This window comes from Protomyctophum bolini, assembly GCF_963924005.1.
Source record: "Protomyctophum bolini genome assembly, chromosome: 1".
Classification (NCBI taxonomy): domain Eukaryota; kingdom Metazoa; phylum Chordata; class Actinopteri; order Myctophiformes; family Myctophidae; genus Protomyctophum; species Protomyctophum bolini.
In genome coordinates, this window is record NC_137862.1 from 55331505 (window position 1) to 55351532 (window position 20028).

Consider the following 20028-nt stretch of genomic DNA (forward strand, 5'->3'; position numbering starts at 1 on the left):
ACTATAAACAAAAAAACCAACAAACTAGTTGCCAAGAATAGTGGACAACTCACCCCGGTGAGTTGTCTTCACTTTCTGACATGGCGGGGTGAGTTGTCTGTACTTTCCGCTGGGGCAAGTTGGGCGAGATTGTAAAGGGATGACATTGCGGGGTGAGTTGTCCGTGGCACCCATTACAGTAATTCAATTTCGGATCCAACTATCGGTTCCTACAGACGTGCATAGTCACACGCTAATTGTTTTATTTATTTTAACAGTAAAATCCGGTGAAACACTGTTGTAAGTAAGGAATACTCTCTCTCACTCTCTCTATGCAGCATTGAAGGGGGGTGGGTAGATCGTTTGGGGATAATGTTTGCGCTTCAAAGGCAGAGTCTCACAGCTGCACGTTGCTAATTAGACTGCACTCCCAACGAACACAGTTCTAATAGGCCTATACTTATTGACTGAATACATCTGAATAGCAAAGCTATTGACACCCCTCCGCCCAACAACGATGATGATGAGGATGGCTACCTTATATAACCATTCAGCCATCTTGAGTAAACAAATTAGGAGGGGTCCAGGTAATATTAACATCTATGGCCAAATTGCCAACACAGTTTTACACATTTCTTCAGAAGTTTCTCACACACACACACACACACACACACACACACACACACACACACACACACACACACACACACACACACACACACACACGCACGCACACAGATAGAGAGAAAAATCAAGAACAGTGGATCTATGCTGTAATTCAGGAAGGTTGAATGAATCTAGATTATATTGAGGATAAATGGTAAATATTCAGTAAAGTATATAAAATAACTCAAAGGGTATAGCCTACATATTCAGTCAGACAACTCACCCCGAAAGTGAAGACAACTCACCCCGAAAGTGAAGACAGCTCACCCCCGAAAGTGAAGACATCTCACCGGGGTGAGGTGTCTGGTGAGTTGTCCGGACTTTCGGGGTGAGATGTCCAGACAACTCACTTGGAGAGGCAAAAAGGGTGAGTTGTCTTGTTACCGTTGCCAAAAGCCAGAGTAAACAAATGTGTCAGTGCAGACTTGAAAGTGTCCAAATGTCCAATGTAGCAGTCTGGCGGATCTCCAAGGGGAGAGAGTTCCAAAGGGCAGGGGCCGCCACATAGAAGGCATCACATCAGAATAAAAGTGTCGTTAATTAAATAATTATTACATTACATTATTTTAGTATTATTATTACATTACAGTTATTGTAAAGACACACATTATGTTTCTGTGTAAAAATAAGTAATTCAATAACGTAAAAAAGTTATCTAAATGGATAAATGCTATTCACTGGAGTGCATGGACTTTATAAAGTGGACGCTGGACAAAAATCCCTTCTATGTATCGACTATAGTGTGACATACGCACGAGTCCGGGGAGACCTACTCTACAACACCACACCCTCCGCTAAGCAGAGGTGTAGAGGTCAGAGGTCAAAAAACGTCCCATTCGATGAAGGGACATTTGTCCAGCGCACTTTAGTCTGGACTCTGACCTCGTGACAAACCTCTGCTGCTTAGCGGAGGGTGTGGACGGTGTTGTAGAGTATAGTGACTAGTCGATACGTAGAAGGGATTTTGTCCAGACTCCAGCGTCCACTTTATAAAGTCCATGCACTCCAGTGAATAGCATTTATCCATTTAGATTTTTTTGACATAATGTGTGTCTTATAGCGTCGTTTAAATGCTTAATTTGTAGTTTTAATGTGCAAATTAATATTTTTTCCTAATACTCATACTCTTATTTTGAAGAGATCGTTTTATATTTGCTAGCTTGGATTTGCCAAAAAAAAAAACATTGCCAAACAAGGCTACCCCCATCTAGACGGAGACGCCACCGGCCCACCCCATTTGTAGACAGTTATCTAGCTGTAGCCTACGGTTTCAGTTTTCCATTTGGAGCTGTTGGACGGACAACAAGATGCATCTAGTCATAGTAATCCTTGGGGTTCTGCTTCTTCCAAAAGGTAAGTCTTTTTTAAATGATAAACATGGGTTTAATGCAATGATTGGATTTCTCCATAATAAATAATCGATAATTGCAGTAGCAAGAGATTAAAAATGTCTTCTAAATGTAGTCAACGAGTCCTGCAGGCCATGCACTGCAGGAAACAATGTGCATGACATTATTTAAATAAACTAGAAATGCGAGGAAATGTTACAGCTACACTAGCCATGGTTCATGACTCTCGTATTCATGATAATCATCATGGCAGTCATGTTTCAGGGCTAGTACAGTCTGTACAGATACATAAAACAGTACCGAAACTTTAACGACAGTGCGTCATGCTCCTATCGCCGCACTGCATCTATGAGGCGAGGTGACGAAAGCTCGCCATCCTTATAACAACAGTTGCTAAACTATTTGGATTGGCATTGAATCAATCACTTTTTGGGGTGGGTTTTTTTTTTTTTTAAGATTATGATCGATTGTTCAGAAAGTCTTCCAAATCCAATAGGCCTACATATGCATGGTGGACTGTAAAGTTTACATTAGTGTTCAGTTGTAACTGATGAATAATGGTCACTGGTACACGGGCTGTTGGGACATGCAAACTGTGTCCCGGGGTCACGGGACAGTTCTAATCTTGGTGAAATATATCATACTGCAATCCAACAGTTGTGTGTTCAGGGAGCTTCTCCTGCTCTCTGCTCTAGTATATAATGTATTTGTGCTAATAATCAGTTAGACCAGGGGTTTTCAACTGATTGTGAACGATCGGGGTCCAACACCCTGACTTAGAATCAACCTGGGGACCACTATTGTGTTGGGTGGGGATATGGGCTAATATGGGTTAGACTGTTAATAATACATTCTACCTTTATCACTAAATACACACACATACTCACACACACGCACACACACACACTCACATGCACACACGCACACACACACACTCACATGCACACACATGCATACACACATACTCTAACACACACCCAGTCACACACACACACACACACTCTCTCACACACACACACACACACACACACACACACACACACACACACACACACACACACACACACACGTATTTCACAAAGTGTTGATCAATGTCCTGTACTTCACATTATTGTTACCCTTACCAGAAGGTTTCTAGGAAAGAGCTGATATTGTAAGATCATGGGTTTCAGCCAAAGAGGCCCTAATGTACACTGAAAGCCAGGCCATAGGGTTAGTGAACTGTGTGCCACACACACCTGACAGCTAAAACCACATACACATATAGGGCCTGATTCACAACGGCGTTTACGATGATAACATGACGTGAAGCTAGCGAAAAGGCATTTACGTGGATTTCCCACATTCATTTGGAATTCATGGAAATGGCCGTGAACTTGACGCTCACGTACGTTGGTCGGAAACTCCGTCAAATCCCACGGGACGTCTTTAGGTGGCGGAGACATTTGCGGAAGCATACACGTGCATATAGATTTATTCAGAAGGCTTTAGTCTTCATGCTGAATCATCAGATTGTTCCCAAATCTCAGATAAAATATGTAGGCATGTGTCCCCATGACATATTGGTCGATCAGCACAAAATAAATGATAGCCTATATAATAAAAGCTGAGTGCACTTGTATGCCTAAATGCATGCATTTCCCATACAGAAACTGCCCCTGCAAGCCCGAGACCTTTTTATTTATTTATTAGTATATTACTATAGCATGCGCGATTGCGCTTCTCACTTGACAGCTTTCTACTCGCAGTGCAACGCGTTGTGAGCTTGTAGATCGGCTCTCGCGCATGTTAAAAAACAAACTCACAATTATAATAAGAACATAGGCTTATCTGCATTCTGCACTACGAATCCAACATTGTTTAGTGTAGTAATGCCTGCAGTAGGCGGCAGGCCTATTGAAATTGTTTTGTTACGGAGCTCCTTGAGTCAGTTGACTGTCGGTCGGTGTGTGTGTGTGTGTGTGTGTGTGTGTGTGTGTGTGTGTGTGTGTGCAGGGTGTGTGTGTGTGTGTGTGTGTGTGTGTGTGTGTTTGTGGGGTGGGCAGACAGCAGCGTGCTGCCGATCCGATTCACATTGGAAAATGAATGGGCTATATATATAGCCCTATATAAAAAATAGAAGACCACATTAGCCTGGGAGGCGGCCTTTTTTCCGACAGCATTCTAGCCGACGGGGCAACGGTCCGCTCCGCAGCTCCACATTCGCTGCGATGCGAAAAAGCGATGGTCCGACGTGCGCTGCTCCCGTGCTTGCAAATATGAAGGACAGACTTTATAATATTAATCATGTATTGATATTGATCACATGCATGGATGCCACACACACAATAGTTTAACTCACTGGATAAACTCACTGGATTATAATTTCTTAAATTCTTCAGACAAGAGGATCCCAATTATTCACTTATGAATGTATATAGGCTATACTGTTCTTTATCGCGCAATGCCCCCCTCCCTCTCTCCCTCTCTCTCTATCTCTCTCTCTCTCTCTCTCAAAAGACGACTTTTGCATTGACATATATCCGATATTTTAAATATCGGATAGCCTATGTTTTACCTCTGACTGCAAAGGTGTGAGTGCAGCACCTGCCTTGGTCCCGAACTTAATTCAATAAATTATAATTATATTGCTTCAGCAGCAGAGCACGCACCGTTGTGGTGCATGCTCCGCTGAAGCAATAATTATAATTTCCTTTGGTGTCCTTTGATGGACTGATGTCAGTTTGTACATATATAGTAGCAGTGGCGGAACAACATTGGGCCGGGCCGGGGGGTGAGACAGCACGACCGGGCCTCACCGAACCAGACTCCCAACAGCACCCCCCCCCCCCCCCCCCCCCCGAACGGAAGAAAAAATAATGACGTTAACAGTTGCTGCTGAGCTGATCACAGTCACAGATAGAGGCCGGGAAAGTGTTATATTTGGTTGATCGCGTCAATGCAATGCACACACGAGAGAGAGACGTAGATAGTGTGTGAGGAGCTGATCACAGTCACATATATAGAGGGAAAGTGTTATATTTGGTTGATCGCGTCTGTGTCTGTGACATTGCGCAGCAATGCACACACGAGAGAGAGAGAGAGAGAGAGAGAGAGAGAGAGAGAGACGTAGAGAGAGAGAGAGAGAGGTGCTGTGTGTTAAAAAAATAAATAGGCTACTACTCATCTTTGTGTTCTGTTTCACCTTATTGCTGAGTGATCGCACACAGGGAAAAGCAACAAGAAGGGGTTTAGATTTAGAATCGAAACAGTCCGTTGTGGAGAAAAGGAAGTCCAAACATATGCACTCCTAAATTATCACAGAGTGATTAGCCTACTAATGTGACAGGTGCTGCCACTTTTGTAGCCCTGGACCGCTAGACCTTGGTAAAAGTCTATTATCGTAGCTGGGAAGCGTCTCAGGTCCCCAGCTTCTCTATAAAATGCACTATTTTAATCATTAAATAAAATTAATCCAACCAGATCGGCGCAGGCAAAACCCGAAAATGCCATAGTAGAAGAAATGACTGCCCGGTAAAATGCAGGGTACATTGCGTTATTAAGATGGCACAAAGTGTATTTTAGAGAAGCTGGGGACCTGAGACGCTTCCCAGATACGAAAATAGACTTTTAACAAGGTCTAGCAGGCTTTGTGTTGGTGAGTAGTTACGTGGTTTTGTTTATTTGCTGGGATTTGAAAACCCGCGCACGGGAGTGAGAATATCACCAGAGGGCTGCGGAAGGGACTTCCACAGGGCGTCAGAGAGAGACTTGCACTTTTGGAGCGTGGCTGGGATGTCTGTTGGAGAGAGTGTGAGACAGACTCCACGGTGCTTGTACAGTCCAGCGCAGTACATTCTCATCAGACATGATATTTTGCTGTGTAGGCTATTATAGGCTATATAAGCTCTGTATCTGGTTAATTGCGGGATTCGTGGGGGCCCGCTGGTTTTATCAGTCGTGAGTGACTGTGTAAAAAAATCGTCAATCGATCATCTGACAGCCCGGGCCCCCCGGAGGTCCGGGCCGGGGTGTGACCACCCCCCTCACCCCCCCGGTAGCTCCGCCCCTGTATAGTAGCCCTACAGTGGTAATATACAATGGTGCAAATTTGCAAAAACGACATAACATAAAAGCCCTAACTGTCCTGCTCCTACATGTGTAGAATTATTACATTAATAGATTGCGGGCTATATTCATGCAGTGACCGCGGCTGTGAAGCCGCATATATGTCTGCGGCTGCAAAGCCTTTTTTCTTTTTTTGACAGACCAAACTGCTGTCTGCTGAGTCATGCTTGAAGACTTTTATGGTGCGATATGGGGCGTGGATCAATGCAAATGAAGTTGTCGGGTGCTTTTCCGATCACTTTGCACCCACTGCATTCAGTATGACATACACCTGCGATACGCCAGCGCACCTGTGGTACACACCGCTCTCTGAATAACCCGTCATCTCAACGTAGCTTGATCGGACGGATAAATACGATATCTGTTTCCGCCACAGTGTAACGGTGGCGTATTTCTTTTTAATGAATCAGGCCCATAGTGGGCACCACATGCCAGGTCACTTGTGTAATTGTACTGCACACAAGACCCATGTTCCAAAAACATGTTTTGGGAAAGTCCGAATATTAGATCATAGTTCAGTTGACATGAGATCCTGAACGGCAAATCTTATTGGCTGGAGCCCAACTTGTGGACATAACTTTAAAGTATAAATAATGCCTAGGACAAAGAACTGGAGTGCTTCTTTTTCCCCGGTCGTAAAGTACTCAAGTCTCGGTTTTCCTCCCTCCTTTTTTGAACATCATGTTAACCCTTTTTTGATGGAAATAAATATACTCCTTGTTATAACCTCTTCTACAACCTGCGGCTCTGACTACATCATTTCCCTCGACGGGTGGCATCCCTGACCGGTATCTGAGACACAACAGTGACATTAGGGGTTAAATAAGGTTCTGCATACTTCATATATAGTATAGATAATGAATTAGTCCTATTGATATTGTGGTGTATTTTAACACTCCACATTTAACTGATTAAAACTACTAGAGACAAAAAGGCTGAAAGAGTTTCACAATATAAACCGTATAGTTAAGTGTGCCACTGTGCCTGAAGCTACATGCAATGTGTCCCTCCTACTCACAGGAAGATCCGGTGAGAGCAACAATCTGATTTGGCTCCCATAAAACGGAGGTAGCCTGTTTGTTTCCGGAAGGAGGGACTGATGGAGATAAAACTCCATTAAAATATGAAAGGACTGTATTAAAATAAAGACTATGATAAATAAGGAAAGGCTTCAATAGCAGAGAGCTTGGAGCTCCGGGAACACCGGAACTGTATAAATACTTTTGGAAGTAATCTAATTACAATAAATACTCTTCACTGGAATAGAAGCAGAAGGCTGGTAACTTTACAGAAATGGTTATAAAAACCTTTTGAACTATAATGAGTAAAAGTCAGAGTATTACAGAGTTAACCAAAATACCTTAGAATGAATTTGACAGACACAAGGAAGACAATTTCAGACAAGCAGAGCTAGGAGGGGGTTCAATCAGATATATTCATATTCACCATTGTATCGGGAGAGAAGAAGGCATGTAATCCGGACAGCGTTTCCACAAGGATCTCTGACCATGTCCAAATTGAACATGGTTAATATAGCATACCGTAATCAATACACCGGAAAATGTGTTGAACAACAAGGTCAATAAACATATTTGTTTACAAATGGACAGATAATGCAAGACGTCACGAATATTGCATACAGGAACTATCTCACGGGGCAGAGATAGTCCGGACATGCAATATCAGTTAGTGGAACCGGGGGACAGGGCATAACGTCATTGAGTGCAGTTTGCAGTCTGTTAGAGCGAATACTAACTTCAAGGGCAAAAACACAGAGGCTGGGTGTTATGGCAAATGGAAACAAAACAATTCTTATCTACCAACGCTAGCTAGGAGAGCAGTGTTACTATCTAAACTCTGGCGGGGCCAGAACCATACTATTTTACAGTCAGTGGGACAGCGTGACATCAAATGTCAGTCACAGGGCAATGCATAATCCATAATTTGGCAAGACCATAGGAGACACCGGGTCATAAGATTAAAAGGGCAAAGGACTCATGACCATCACCCACAAAACCACAGAAAATACCTAACAAGATCCATCGCATTTGTGGGCGAAGGGTCATGTGACCTTTGACAATATCATATCCTCAGGGGGAAAACTTACTTTTTACTATGAATCAAAATGGAACAGAATGGCAAAACCTGGAACGAAACAGGAACAATGAAAAATAAAAAAAAACATAATAATTGACTGTACTAGGCATATAATCCTTATTTAGATGGTACTGTGGGAGAGAGAGAGAATGGTTTTTCTCTCGCGATGATGTCTTCGGGGTTCGATACCCAGCAACTGGTGCAGCCTCCAGGCCGGCAGCAGTGTTCGTTAGAGCTCGTCTTCGGGGTCCCCTCGGGACCCAGCAACAAATGTTCATTCTCACAATCAGCTCGTGGTCGGAACTGCTGCGAGAGTTCTTCGGACAGTCAATCAGCTCATGGTCAGAGCGGACTGCCTGCTTTAGTTCTTCTTGGCTCGTTGTCGGAGCCCATTCTTCGCCCCCTCCCCCCCCTGTATAGGTGACCCGACATGAACTTAGTTTCTCAATGTACAGATATGCTTGATCTCTGCAGCAAACGGGAGAAAACTGGCTGGGTGTCCTATCATAGTTCTTGGAGAGGGGGTAATGGGGTACTGTGATGGTGGGGCGCTCCTGCGCGATGTCGCAACAATGTCTTTGGGAGTCCCTTAGTACCATATAAAGGTCAATTATAGAATCAAGTGGATTCTTGGGGAGATTAATGCCTAGTTCAATCAAAATCATGATGATAAAAACCAAAATAATAAAATGGAGAAGGAGATGTTCCTATATTAAACAATTTAAGGTCAAAGGGGTGAACTGTTTTAAGGGAGGGATATTCCAATTCAGGGGAAATATGAATCAAATATGAAATTTTAAATAATCAAAATATGATGAGGTGGGATAATGAATCATAATGGAATGAAATTTAGATTGTCCAAATATCGATTGTCCAAAAATGGGATAATTCAGTTTACACAATTTATGTAATGGGCTTTCAGATCTTATTATGAAATAGAATGGAATGGCTAAAAACCTTTTTATTAAAAGTAATACAAAAAGTCAATTAAGTCAAATGTCACCTGTCTACCCGTCAGGATAAGCGAGCAATCAGTCAATGTCCGGTAACTATCAGTTTCCTGCTGTCAATGCTGAGGGAATAGTTGGTCATATCTGTCTACTGGTAGTAGAGGAACATGGTCTATGTTTGTCAGTCAAAATAAAATCAGTACATATTAAATCAAATCAAATCAAAATGACCTAATATTTATTTAATTGTGGGGAGAATGGAATATTTCAACTAATATTTTATTCAATAGAGGGGAGAAGGGATGATTAATCTAATATTATTCTACTATTAGGTAGAGAGAGGTAAATATTAGGGGAACATGGCTTGGGAAGCAGAAATTAGCAAACAGAAAAGAAAAACATTTAATAAACCACATACAACAAATGTCTGGTGAAACGTGAGTGGAATAACTTTGTTCCATATGGAAATCTATGGGCAACTGATTAGGGCAGACTGTTCTGGGGGTTGGGCCTAACCATAGTGAATTCAGACGGTTCTGAGTTGGTTCGGGATCAAGTGGCAAACCTTGAAGGAATGTCGACGTCCACAACCACAAATGAAGACCAGTCAGACCAGCAGAGCAATCTCCCTCGTATTTTGTGGAAGTCGAAATTCCGTGGTTTGTCCCTTGACCACGACCACGCACAGAGATCCGTATCTAAAGATAAAACATAAAAACAAAGAACAAACTGGTGAATGAAATGAAACAATAATTCTGACAACCCATTATCAAACTGGTTCATACACCTGCGCATATACACTGGGCAGGTGAAAGGCAGAAAGAGAAAGGTATCTTAAAAATAAATATTATTTATTTCTCCTGAGCGCTCTTCCCATCGCATTTGTACATTACTAAGATGGAGGGAGGGCGTAGGGAGATCGACGAAGGAGAAATAAGAACAATGAAATAATAAACAAACTGGGTCTTATCAAAATAATAAATACTTAAATACTTATATACATATTTATATTTCTCCTACGCGTTCCTCAAACATGCTTTTTTATGGAGGGAGGGTATTTTAGAGAAACAGATGTTCCCCCAATCTACGCATATCACAGTTTATAGCACATTGCAGAACTACCAAGGAGAATAATACCATATCCTGAGAGAAAGAGAGATCGAAAGTATGTGTATATCAGATTCAACTTCAACAGACATGTGGACGACTGATAATGAACACATGGTACAAGACAGTTAGAGAGAGATGTTTTTCTATAGTACACAAAGAGAGAAGGATCGAGAGAGACTATATCGACGGTAGACTCCCCTTATCGGGAAGATCTATTTTACCCAGCAACAGTGAGTCTGTCCTTCCCCTTCAAGTCTTGTGGGTTCAAAAAAGTTACTCTTCTACTTTTCTTTAGGTCTAGGGAGAAAGTATGTATATTTCTCCAATCTTACTGCTGACCGTTTGAATCCGAACGACACATGTTTTGCCTTAAATTATGTCTTCCAAATGTCACACTAATCAACTGAGAAACTAGTTGTGACTTCTGAGCGTTAAGACCGCATTTAATACAGAATAACTGATGTAATTGGTACCCTAATCAACTGAGAAATTAGAGAGAGAACTGTATTTACTGATATTGCTTTCAGAATAAACTGAGATATTCTGAAACTTAGATCTTACTGATGTAATTGGCACCTTAATCAACTGAGAAATTAATGGTGCGTTGTATTGAATAAGACAATACTGGGCTTAGTAAACAATACTGGTATGGCTTTCAAAATAAACTGAGATATAGTGAAAGATGGATGTGAAGAAACTGAGATCTTCACCCCATGAGTAATGCCGTACTTTTCTGCGTGCACATCGGCTTAGCTACTTGCCGCTAATCAACTGAGAGACTAGTCGCACAGTCACAGAAATTGCCAAAAGAGAGAAAAGTGAGAACCACAGAGAAAATGAAAACCGGTTTATCTGTGACATCGAGTAGCGCTACAGGAAGTCAACAGTCCACCAGCTCGCGAAATGGAAGTATTGGTACTTAAAACAGGATATGGTTTTTCTTCTCCTTTTTTATTTTATTTTTATTTTACATAAAATAATAGAATAATAATATTTATATTTGTACTTCTCGTAACCGTTCTTCAACCGTGCGCATATCACCTTTATATGGAGGGAGGATACATATGAAGAGACACATGTATGCATATACACAGTTTATAGGGAGGGAGAGCACATCTCCGAACGACCAAGGATAAGAGAGTAAAGTACAAAAAAAAAATAGAATAATAATCACTATTATAATAGGGAACTTGTTTTAACTAATTGAGTGAGATATCAAGACTAACTGTGACATCTGCTTTTTTTGTTCTAGGTGATAAGTATTAGTAATAGTGTTAGTACTATGGACTATAGCACCTGAATTGTCAACATAAAGAAAAATAAATAAATTCAAAATTCAAATTCCAAATGAAATTAAAATGAAAATTAAAATTGAAAAATTAAGATAAAATTCAAAATTCAAATTCAAAATTCAACTTAAAAATTAAAATTGAAAAAATTAAAATTAAAATTAAAATTAATTTAAATAAATAAATTAATAATACTGGGAAGTTAACCTAACTTAAAAATGAAATATTAAATGTTATTTAGTTGTATTTTGGTAGAATGGAGGCTATACTTGAGAAATGGTGGAATCGGAGTCTGACAGTAATTGTCGTCACGATCCTATATTTCTTAATAATGTAATATTAAATGTAGAAATTAGTGGAGAGTTGTAACCAAATGTAAAGTGAAATGTTCCTCACTCACGCACACGCACACATGCAAACACAGAGAGAGAGAGAGACCCAAAACAGGCCCATACAGACACAAACATACATGAAGGAGATGGAGGGGCTCTCTGTTGAAATAGGATAAAGTGAAATTTGTACTAAGGCCATTAAAAATGTATGAAATGCAGTAAAAACTGTATAAATACCAAAATTTAAATTTGCGTTTAGGCTCCCTGACTATCATTTGGAAATATGAAAAATGTACTCTTTGGCTCCCTGACTAAAAGTCAGGATATTAGATTGGCTTTACCTAAAACACTTCTAAAGTTATGAAACAAGATGGCGTTGCACACAGTCACGAAGGAAAGCTCGTATGAGCCAGGCTCACAGACAGAGTGAGAGGATTCCTCTCACACACACGCACACACCTTAACACTACCGGGAGTGAAATGGGAGATTCGTAAATCAAAACATACAGCAGGGGTGGATTCACACACACACACGTGCACACACACGCACGCACACTAAGACTGTATCTGGGATACATAACAAAGTAAGCACGCACGCACATGCACACACAAACATTTGATGGAGAAATGTTTTGAACTGTATTCTAAAAAGTTTATCTGGGAAAGAAATAGAACGTCTCAGCGTCAATGATATGAGAAATAATTTGAACCTAATTATTATAGGATGAAAGTATTGAATGGTCAACGGTCGTATCATGATAAGTTAAAAATCCCTGTTGGTGTTCAGTAGGGAAAGCTCGTATGAGACAGGACCAGACATAGACGAACAGGAGCAGGACAGAGAGTGAGAGGGAAAACTCTTATGAGACAAGGCCGCATAGCGTGTACACGCTCACACAGAGGAGAGGAGACAGAGTCTCTCCCACACAAATACCACTGATAAGAAGAGCCCCCTCTAAAATAGAGAGTGTCTTAGACCAAGTGAATGTGAATAGCAGATAAAAAGTCAAAATGTATCTTTAAAAATGGGAATCAAATAGTCAAATTGAATAATGGCATCATTAATAACTTATATTGTTTTGGGATGTTAAAAATTGAATGAATTAATTAGTGCTAAGCACTGGGAAAAGCGTGTGAATGAACGCCAGTCAGTTTATGGACCGTTATAAGGTAGAAAATTCACCCTTGCTTCGCTCGCTCCGTGTCGACTCAGAGTAGAAAGCAAGAATAAATAGAATAATACATATATACACTTCCCGCACACAATGAAGCGATCGTTCTAAACCGAGTGCTGGAAGTCTATATATGTAGTTATGGTCCACAAACTGACAATTCTAAAAACAATTTATGACATTAGACAGAAAGAACTCAAAATAATTCCGCTACTTTGTCTGAAGTTGATAAACAACTAAAAATGAATGCCTCGCTGCTCGAGGTGGTATCAGGGGAAGAATTATAATGACAGTATAATCTATTTAAGCTAAAGGTAGACTGAGAAAGACATCAAGCATTGATTTACTTAACTTGTATAGAAACCGGAGCAGACAATCATTGTCCGTAGGAAGAAGGACCCAGCAGCAGAGAGACAGCCGGGGTTGGAGCAGGTTTGGGTCTGTGGAGGACCATCCGACCATGGACAAGCCGAGCTTGTCAAGCCCCATGGGTCGATCGCTCGTCCACAGATCCGTGGAGAGGTCCATGAAGTGTTCACTACTGTTGAGACGTGAGCCGTTCATGGACCCCAAAATAAAAAATCGCTTGTCCGTCGAAATCTGATGACATGCATTCCGATACAATGGCGAACACTGATCAAAAGGAAACCCCATGCTCAAAAAAATTGCTTGTCTGATCTCTTCCTTGTGTGTGTCAAGTGAATTTGAGGGAGTTTTAGGGAGTGAATCTACAGGACTGAGTTTTGTTTTCTTTTTCAGAGCAGCTAATATAAGGGAACTGATTCTTTGCCTTTAGGAGGAGTATAAGCTTAATCAAATAAATTAGGCTTTATACTCGTTAAAGGACGGCAAGATTGGACCAAATTTGATGGAGATAAAACTCCATTAAAATATGAAAGGACTGTATTAAAATAAAGACTATGATAAATAAGGAAAGGCTTCAATAGCAGAGAGCTTGGAGCTCCGGGAACACCGGAACTGTATAAATACTTTTGGAAGTAATCTAATTACAATAAATACTCTTCACTGGAATAGAAGCAGAAGGCTGGTAACTTTACAGAAATGGTTATAAAAACCTTTTGAACTATAATGAGTAAAAGTCAGAGTATTACAGAGTTAACCAAAATACCTTAGAATGAATTTGACAGACACAAGGAAGACAATTTCAGACAAGCAGAGCTAGGAGGGGGTTCAATCAGATATATTCATATTCACCATTGTATCGGGAGAGAAGAAGGCATGTAATCCGGACAGCGTTTCCACAAGGATCTCTGACCATGTCCAAATTGAACATGGTTAATATAGCATACCGTAATCAATACACCGGAAAATGTGTTGAACAACAAGGTCAATAAACATATTTGTTTACAAATGGACAGATAATGCAAGACGTCACGAATATTGCATACAGGAACTATCTCACGGGGCAGAGATAGTCCGGACATGCAATATCAGTTAGTGGAACCGGGGGACAGGGCATAACGTCATTGAGTGCAGTTTGCAGTCTGTTAGAGCGAATACTAACTTCAAGGGCAAAAACACAGAGGCTGGGTGTTATGGCAAATGGAAACAAAACAATTCTTATCTACCAACGCTAGCTAGGAGAGCAGTGTTACTATCTAAACTCTGGCGGGGCCAGAACCATACTATTTTACAGTCAGTGGGACAGCGTGACATCAAATGTCAGTCACAGGGCAATGCATAATCCATAATTTGGCAAGACCATAGGAGACACCGGGTCATAAGATTAAAAGGGCAAAGGACTCATGACCATCACCCACAAAACCACAGAAAATACCTAACAGGGACTTTGAAGTTAATATACTGCAACGTTTGGGACCACTGTTGTGTGTTCACAATGAGATTGGCCTACGATGTGACTCCTGGGGGCACGGGGCCTTCTGCCCGTGCCTACTGCCTTGTTGTACGGAGTGAATTCTGTTCAATAAAGCTGATTGATCGGATTCGTAAGACTAGAACCTGTTGCCTGCCTCCGGTTTTCTTCCCACTCATTCAACCATCGCCGCTACAAGACAAGGGTCATTTGGCACAAAATATACATCATAACCTCTGTATCGCCTCTTGTCTTAGATCTCTCTGCCTTGAAATGTTACCAGTGCACTGAGGTTGGAGCCGTGACGGCGGGAACAGGAACCTGCAGTAACCAAGAGCTCTGTTCTGCTTCCTGTGGTGTTGTAACCACCAGGACATCTGTGGGTATGTGACAAGCTGTGCTGGGAACAGTACTGACATTTTTACTCACAAGTATTGAATACTGCAATGTATAAATACTCTGTTAAGTAAATGGCCGGAATTCAATGTTTTGCTTAAGTATAAAAGTACAAAAGTATTGGCATCAAAATGTACTTAAAATACCAAAATTAAAAGTACTCTTTATGCAGAATGTCCCATTTCAAATTCTCAAATGTATAATAATCTTTTGAAAATAGCAGATCTACAAGCTCACAAGCTTCTGCTATTTTCAAATGGTCCAAATGTATATAGGGCTGATACTGTATGGGTAATGTATGTTTTCTAATATTAATAATAATAATAATAATAAGTAACTAGTAACTATAAAGTTTTCAAATAAATGACGTGGAGTAAAAGTATATTTGGATCAGAGATATAGTGGAGTAGAATAAAAGTATTGGAAATTGGAAATGCAGTACATAGCGCGCCACCGAGTGTCGCGCTACGAGCTTGTAGGTCTGCTATTTTTGAAAAATCAAAGAACGACTGACATAGAAACATAGCTTTTTCAGAAAACTGTCAGGATGTAGAAGACATTTTTAGAATCTGATCTCAGGTCAAAATGGGTTAGGTATTTAAGACATTGTTTGACAGTGGGAAATATCTTTGTTTTTAGGTGAGATTACGGTGGATGTTAATAAGAAGGCTTGCCTGCTATCTGCTGGGTGCGGCAACAGTGGCTCACTGAACTTAGGAATCAGCAGGTCAGTTATTAGCAGCAAGTGCTGCTCCACTGACCTCTGCAATGTCCAATATCTCACACGTAAGTACCTATAGCATGTGTGTGTGTGTGTGTGTGTGTGTGTGTGTGTGTGTGTGTGCGCACATGCATGCGTGCGTGTGTAGTGCCAAATGCTTATGAGGAGCATTGAGAGTTGCATTTGTGCCAGAGGCCAACTGTAAATAAACGTGTGGTTTAACTTGTTTATGCGAATATTAGCCACAATTTGCAACACTAGATGTTTTTATTGAATCTAGAGTTGCCACAGCCTCCATTGACAGCCCATTGATCAAAATAGAAATTTCCGATCTGCTTGTATTAAACAAGTGGTTCCCAAACTTCCTGCTGTCAAGGACCCCCCAAATCAACATGTATTATTAGGCCACGGACCCCCCAGTTGAAAACATTATGCCAGTGATCTCGATAATGGAGGATTCTTACGGCTCATTCCGAAACATTCATTTCATTGGACCCCCAGTTTCACACGCGTTAAGGCCTATTCATAGTCTGGATTTTCGGTGGTGAGGTGACCACCGCTCTGGTGGTGAGCTGACCACCGGAGGTGAAATAACGTTGAGCGGTGGTGAGTAAAAACAGAGAGAAGGGCTGGAGCGGTGGCGGTGGTTTGCTCTTCACCGCGGCTCAGTGACGTCATGTTGTAGTTCAGTGGTCACCTCACCACCGAAAATCCAGACTATGTATGAGCCTTTAGGCTACGGACCCCCTATTTAATGGCATTTCTATCTCTGGTACCCCAATTTATATTGTAAAACCACTGTTAATTTTACTCTGAGAGTGTACAAATGGAACCAAATGGACCTGTTAGGGTCCATTTGGCTCGTCGGAAGTCACTCAACGTCCTGCGTACCACCCGTTTAGAATTTGCATATACTGCAGTAAGCAGCAGCGCGATGTGTTCATGAAAACGAGCGCTTCCGAACTCCAACACTCAACAATCACCCGCACGGAATTTCTTGACAGAAAGTTTTTATGATGGACTTTTATAAAAACAAACACTTTGCAGATTGAAAGAGGATAATTCAATCTTGCCTTACAGCAGCTTGTTAGTGAGTTTAACGTTGTTTATAATTAATACAAGCAGATCAGACTTTTCTATTTGGATCATGGGCTGTCAATGGAGGGTGTTGCAACTCTAGATTCAACCCATTATAAAAACTCTAGTATTGCAAATTGCGGCTATGCAAATAATCATGTGAATGTTATTTTGTTGTACATGAGGTTCAGGGTTGAATAAATCACCAATATAATATGACCATTTAAAAATGTAAAACCTACAGCTCCTGCCAAACCTTCAGACTTTCCCAACGGTAATAAGTGCTACACCTGCAACGGCAAAGACTGTTCAGACATCCTGTATTGTGCCGGTGACGAGGATCGATGCGTCACAAGTCGAGGTAACAAGTCTATATGGCTTCAGACCACAGCCTCTCCTTTACCCAAATATGTCACATTCTTCAGCTCAGAAGAACGGTCAATTAAAAGGGATATTTATACGGACAATAACATGTTTTATGTCTGTTCACAGTGGAGGTCAAAGGCAAGGCGATGAACAACAAGGGCTGCATCTCAAAGAGCCTATGTGTTTCATTGGACACTCACGCTCACATCCACGCTCACCCTTACAACGTTTCAGGTGCGATGGTTGAAGTAAGCTGCTGTGAGGGTGACTTGTGCAACAGCGCTACCAGCGCCGCCGTTAGCCTCTTACTGCTCCTGGTAGCACCAGTGGTCTCTGCTGTTCTGTTCAACTGAAGTTCTGTCTCACAGGTTGCTACATTGGTATATTCTTACTTATAAAGCCATTCTTGGTAAAACTCCCACTTTACATTTGTTCTAAATTTGAACTTGTCCAAAACTCTCTCAACCTCAGATCAAATGCTGGGCTGTGCTTAGCTCTGGTCCATAGCTCTAAGGGGTGGGCAACTTTGACGATGGAGAGGGCCATTATATTTCCATACTCACTCCAGAGGGGCCACATTGCATGCATGTTGTACCAAAAATATCCAATCTACAAGTTCAAAACGTTTTGAACTTGTAGATCGGCTATTTTTGCTATATTTTAATTGAAATCCTGAATAATATCTTTTGCTATTTTTTTATTGAGATCCTGAAAAGTAATTTGAACTAAATACAAATATATTGGACATAAAAAAGACAATGAGATTTGTTGTAATACTACTCGGCAAGCTACTCATTTAGACTAAGAAGTAATTAAAGCGGGTCATGTTTGCATGTTTGGAATTGTAACAGCTGAAATCAATAACATATCAGTATTCCAAAATTAATCTGAAGGCCACATTAAGTGAAGGTGGGGGCCGCATGTGGCCCCCGGGCCGCCAGTTGCCCACCCCTAATGTGTTGCATCTAAATGCAACGCATTAGAGCTATAGGCTGTGCTATGTCGTGCCCCCAACAGAATCTGAGTCTGGGGAAAAATAGCCTTGCTTTTTTGGACCCCGGTCTAGGAATGACCTACAGACCAGACTCAAACTTAGCCTGGCTAATAAGCCAGACTATCACACTGTCGTGGTACGGCTGATTCGGTCTGGCTTATTAGCCAGGCTAACTCAAACTGGCTTCTGTGATTCCTCTGGTAAGCTTTAAAAGGATTGCCATGAGCACACTTCCCATGTAAATATTCTGTTTTTGCATTGCACTATTATGGTACTCACGGTTCTGTCACTCTATTGGTGTGTTCTATGTTACTTCCCACTACCCAGCGGGCTTTGCACTATGCGCGGGCAGACAGTCTATTTTGTGAATCAATGGCAGTGGCCAGTTTGTTATTTTGTACCACGTTCAACTAACTAAAGTTTCATATACAACAAAGAGAAGGTTGTCGTTTTTGAATTATCATCCCAAACATTGCTCCTGCTTTGACGTTTAGCAAATGTTGGTTCTCTTTGCTTTTTAGTTTATTTAGCAAATACGTTTTTATATATTATTAGCCTTTATTGTTGCGTTATAGACATTCCTGTTCTCCCTTTGATCTTCTTCGGTAGTGGGTACTGTATTTATGAACGTTGCATGCCTGTCGCGTTTATTCCGTGGGTGGGCTCATTATAATTTTAAGTGCCGACCCATCTTATATTTTGTAACTTCATGTTTGTGTCGTTTATGTATTGATGTTGGTGCTATTAAGAAAGTTCACTGCCTATACAGTAAATACTCTGTGTTACATAAGAACAGAAATCCTCTTATCAACCAATTACAGTATCTCAGGGATGTAGATATTAATACAGTTAATTGGGGGGTAAAATGTGTTATACTATATGGGAGATGCTTGGTGCTATGAGACATATGTATCAGGTGACAGAGGCGTGCTTTCACAGGACACGATGCAGGATGTACGTGGGTTCTATAGTTCATTCTGACGCAATGTAAATGAACAGGAGACACAGCGTTTATAATGTGTACAGTACAGTTAAATGATACGCTTATGCAGTCGCTAGATCTGTGAATTAATAGTATGTGTTTTGTGTTTCTTTTTGTGTTACAGTTTATTACCTAAGCACCGCATTCTCTGAATAATCTTGTGCTAATGATTAAAGGACAATATGCTATTGAACTAAGTCTAAACATGGCGAGACAAGTGTTTACTGTACACAAGTTTAGTAGAAGTGTGTGTAGAAGTGTGTTTGTAGCCTGGGGTGTGGGTGGGTGGGTAGAATGTTTTTTTTATTGTTGTCCTTTGTTTTTTGTATCATTATGGAAAAGAAAGAAAATACTTGGCATGTTTGTCTAAATAAAAATATCTTAAAAATCGCATCACTCCAAGATGGCGGCACATTCTATTTCTAATTCTATTCTGAATTTGAAATTAATGTTAATTGTTAATTGTTAATTAATAATGTTAACAACACACACATAAACACGCACATAAACTGAAATTAATAAAATTCAGAATTTATATATTATAGTTTATACTGTCACTATAATGTGAGTGACTGGAAACAATCTCCTCCCGATCAGACATATCCAG

General features: G+C 40.8%; 1 protein-coding gene across 1 annotated transcript; it reads left to right on the plus strand.

Moving 5' to 3' along the window:
- The first annotated feature begins 1864 nt into the window (after window positions 1-1864).
- On the plus strand, window positions 1865-19074 carry LOC308317232 (uncharacterized protein). Its single transcript, XM_080766088.1, has 5 exons — window positions 1865-1998; window positions 15143-15268; window positions 15921-16067; window positions 17324-17440; window positions 17572-19074. The coding sequence occupies exons 1-5, from the start codon at window positions 1953-1955 to the stop codon at window positions 17796-17798; spliced, it is 663 nt and encodes a 220-aa protein (XP_080622214.1). The 5' UTR covers window positions 1865-1952; the 3' UTR covers window positions 17799-19074.
- The last annotated feature ends 954 nt before the right edge of the window (window positions 19075-20028 follow it).

Coding starts and splice junctions, on each gene's coding strand:
- LOC308317232 (XM_080766088.1), top strand. CDS start 1,953: ATGCATCTAGTCATAGTAATCCTTGGGGTTCTGCTTCTTCCAAAAG. Junction 1,999..15,142: donor GGTTCTGCTTCTTCCAAAAG/GTAAGTCTTTTT, acceptor CTCTTGTCTTAG/ATCTCTCTGCCTTGAAATGT. Junction 16,068..17,323: donor CAATGTCCAATATCTCACAC/GTAAGTACCTAT, acceptor TAAAACCTACAG/CTCCTGCCAAACCTTCAGAC.